This window comes from Sinocyclocheilus anshuiensis, unplaced genomic scaffold (assembly GCF_001515605.1).
Source record: "Sinocyclocheilus anshuiensis isolate Anshui unplaced genomic scaffold, SAMN03320099.WGS_v1.1 scaffold535, whole genome shotgun sequence".
Taxonomy (NCBI): domain Eukaryota; kingdom Metazoa; phylum Chordata; class Actinopteri; order Cypriniformes; family Cyprinidae; genus Sinocyclocheilus; species Sinocyclocheilus anshuiensis.
Genome location: NW_015551063.1, coordinates 1,945,658 through 1,948,096, shown reverse-complemented (window position 1 = coordinate 1,948,096; position 2,439 = coordinate 1,945,658). Strand labels below are relative to the sequence as shown.

General features: G+C 41.7%; 1 protein-coding gene across 2 annotated transcripts in view; it reads right to left on the bottom strand.

Annotated features, from left to right (window-relative positions):
• LOC107662025 (slit homolog 3 protein-like) overlaps positions 1-2,439 on the bottom strand; it is a 195,056-nt gene that overhangs the window by 17,070 nt on the left and 175,547 nt on the right. For both annotated transcript variants that reach the window (XR_001631166.1, XM_016451881.1), the window contains exon 29: positions 1,125-1,218. Coding sequence is in view for 1 of the 2 variants with exons in the window: in XM_016451881.1 (XP_016307367.1) it covers positions 1,125-1,218 (94 nt within the window). In the remaining variant the exon portion in view is untranslated. The remainder of the gene's footprint in view (positions 1-1,124; positions 1,219-2,439) is intronic.

The following is a 2,439-nucleotide window of genomic DNA, read 5'->3' as shown; positions in this document are numbered from 1 at the left end:
TCTCTCAACTGAGGTTGTTGAGACCATCCTCCAATCCAGAGCTCCCTCCACGAGGAAACTGTACGCCTTGAAGTGGAAACTTTTCACTTCTTGGTGCGGAGACCTCCAGCTAGACCCAGTTAACTGCCCGCTTGGTACAGTGCTGAAGTTCTTGCAGGCCCGTTTCTCCGCAGGGACAGAAAGCTGACGCTGGTCTCACCGCACGTGCTTTTATAGCTGCCTGGTCATTACGTCACCCGCCCATGATGTCTCGCCCATCTATTGGTCTGATTACACACGAGGTTCAGAGCCCGTCACGCTGAAGGGCGTTCCCCTAGCGTTTTCGACGCAGCGTCTCGTTCCCTCGAGGAACTAGGGTTACATACGTAACCTGAGGCGTTTTTCAGCAACATTGGTTCTGGAAGTATTTTTCCCATAAGTATTTTAAAAAAGGTCTTTGTTTAAGTGTTATAAGCCATGAACCAAACGAGTATATGAAAGTATAAAAGTATATGAAAAAAGTAATAAAATAATAAGTATATGAAAATCGGACAAAAAGACAAAGTTTCAAGACTATGTCCTTTTCAGTCTTAGTGAGTGATAGAACTACAATTCCATAAAGCATTGCCAAATGAATTTAAATGAAGGAAATATATAAACTATTAATTTATAATTTATTAATTTATAGTTTATAGTTTAATTTATGGTTGTCTGCATAGTAATGACATGTATATATATTTATTTATTTATTTTGAGAATGCAGGGAGACAGAGTCGATTATGTCATTTGCAGCGCTTTTAATGGGAGTGGGCGGAGCTAAAGATCTCTTAAGATGATTGGAGGAATTTTCTGTACAGCATCATGGGTAGTTTTTCCATCACAAATTCTGCTATTAAACAGTTAATTTAAAAGTAAGTTGAATTAATGCAAACAGTTGCGTTGAAGAAAATCATACATCCTCAGAGCTCACAACTGGTCTGTCTTTAATGCTTTATCAGTTTATTGTTAAAAATCCCTTTCCGTATGGAGAAAATGAATGGAGTTTTTACTTTTGGAAGCCGACTGTTGAACTCTATTGCAGGCAGCACAGGCAGGTCACGCAGTCTTTCCTGTGAAGTTCTGAGTAGAGGAGCTCAAACACTCACCTGTAGCCCTTACTGAGGAGAACACACTTGGAGTCGTGTTGGCAGAGGTCAAACCCGGGCAGACAGGGGTCAATAACCTCCTCACACAGATCCCCTAACAGACACACAAAGACAAATAAAAGGAACAAATGACTCTAACAGTTGCCCTCTCCCAGCGTCCGGAGGTTTATCGCATGCTGAAACACTCAGGGCCTCTGCTGTCTACGGGTGAAGCTCACAGTTGTGTGGCTAAAGGAACTCTTTGACTGAACATACGGCATATGTGTGTCATGACCCTCCTCGAGGTGTTTTCGCCCCTCACACCATCTGCCAGCATTTAGACTGTGAGGCTTTTTCTCCTTCAGGCTCAACTGAAAACATCTTTGTGTGATGGCAAAGTCTTTCTAGAGCACACAGCTCAGCAGGGTCCATTCGAAGGCACTAAATCACTGCCAACCAGAAACGTCAATAAATTCCCTGTTCCTGTCCACCTGCTGTAGGATGTCCCGCCCTGCAACAGGCCGTATTGGGTCTAAACCATCCTCCACATCCCTGCACTCATTCACCCAGATTCCTAGCATTTCCTGTCCAGCACACTTGCGCTGGTGTTGCTAGTTGCATGGCACAGCAGCAGCTCAGAAACAGATGTACCCTCTCCGTGCTCTGGCCCTTGAGACGGGGTTTAGGTGGTCTGCTACCAGGCCAATTTCCTCTAGACTCTTTCTGCAGCAACTGTATGTGTTCTTCCGGGAATCAGTGCAGTCGGTGTCTACAGTTGATGTTTCCTGCATGCACCTCACAGGCTGGAGTCTGGCAAAGAGTTTTTAAATCAAATCTGGATGTTGGTGGTAAGATTTGTACTGACTGATGTTAATACAGAACAATCCTCAGTTGTTAAAACACAAACTGAGATACAGAAATATAATGACAATGGAGAAGGAATGAATCTTTATAAGACTTGACCTTTGGCAAAGTGTCATTTGTGAGGATTCAACATTAAACAAGGACTGAAACACATTGCCTTTCCTTGTTTGGGGCATAATGGCATTTTGGAACATTTCTGTCGGTATGCTAACTTGCACTACTGTTAAAAAGTTTGGGGTTTGTATGATTTTTTTAATGCTTTCAAAAGAAGATGGTATGTATTTGATCAAAAATACAGTAAAATGGCAAAGTTGTGAAATATTATTACAAATAATTAAAATAGCAAAATATGTCTATTTGAATATATATTCAAATGTAATTTATTTCTGCGATGGCAAAGCTGAATTTCCAGCAGCCATTTCTTCAGTTTTCAGTGTCGCATGATCCTTCAGAAATCATTCTAATATGCTGA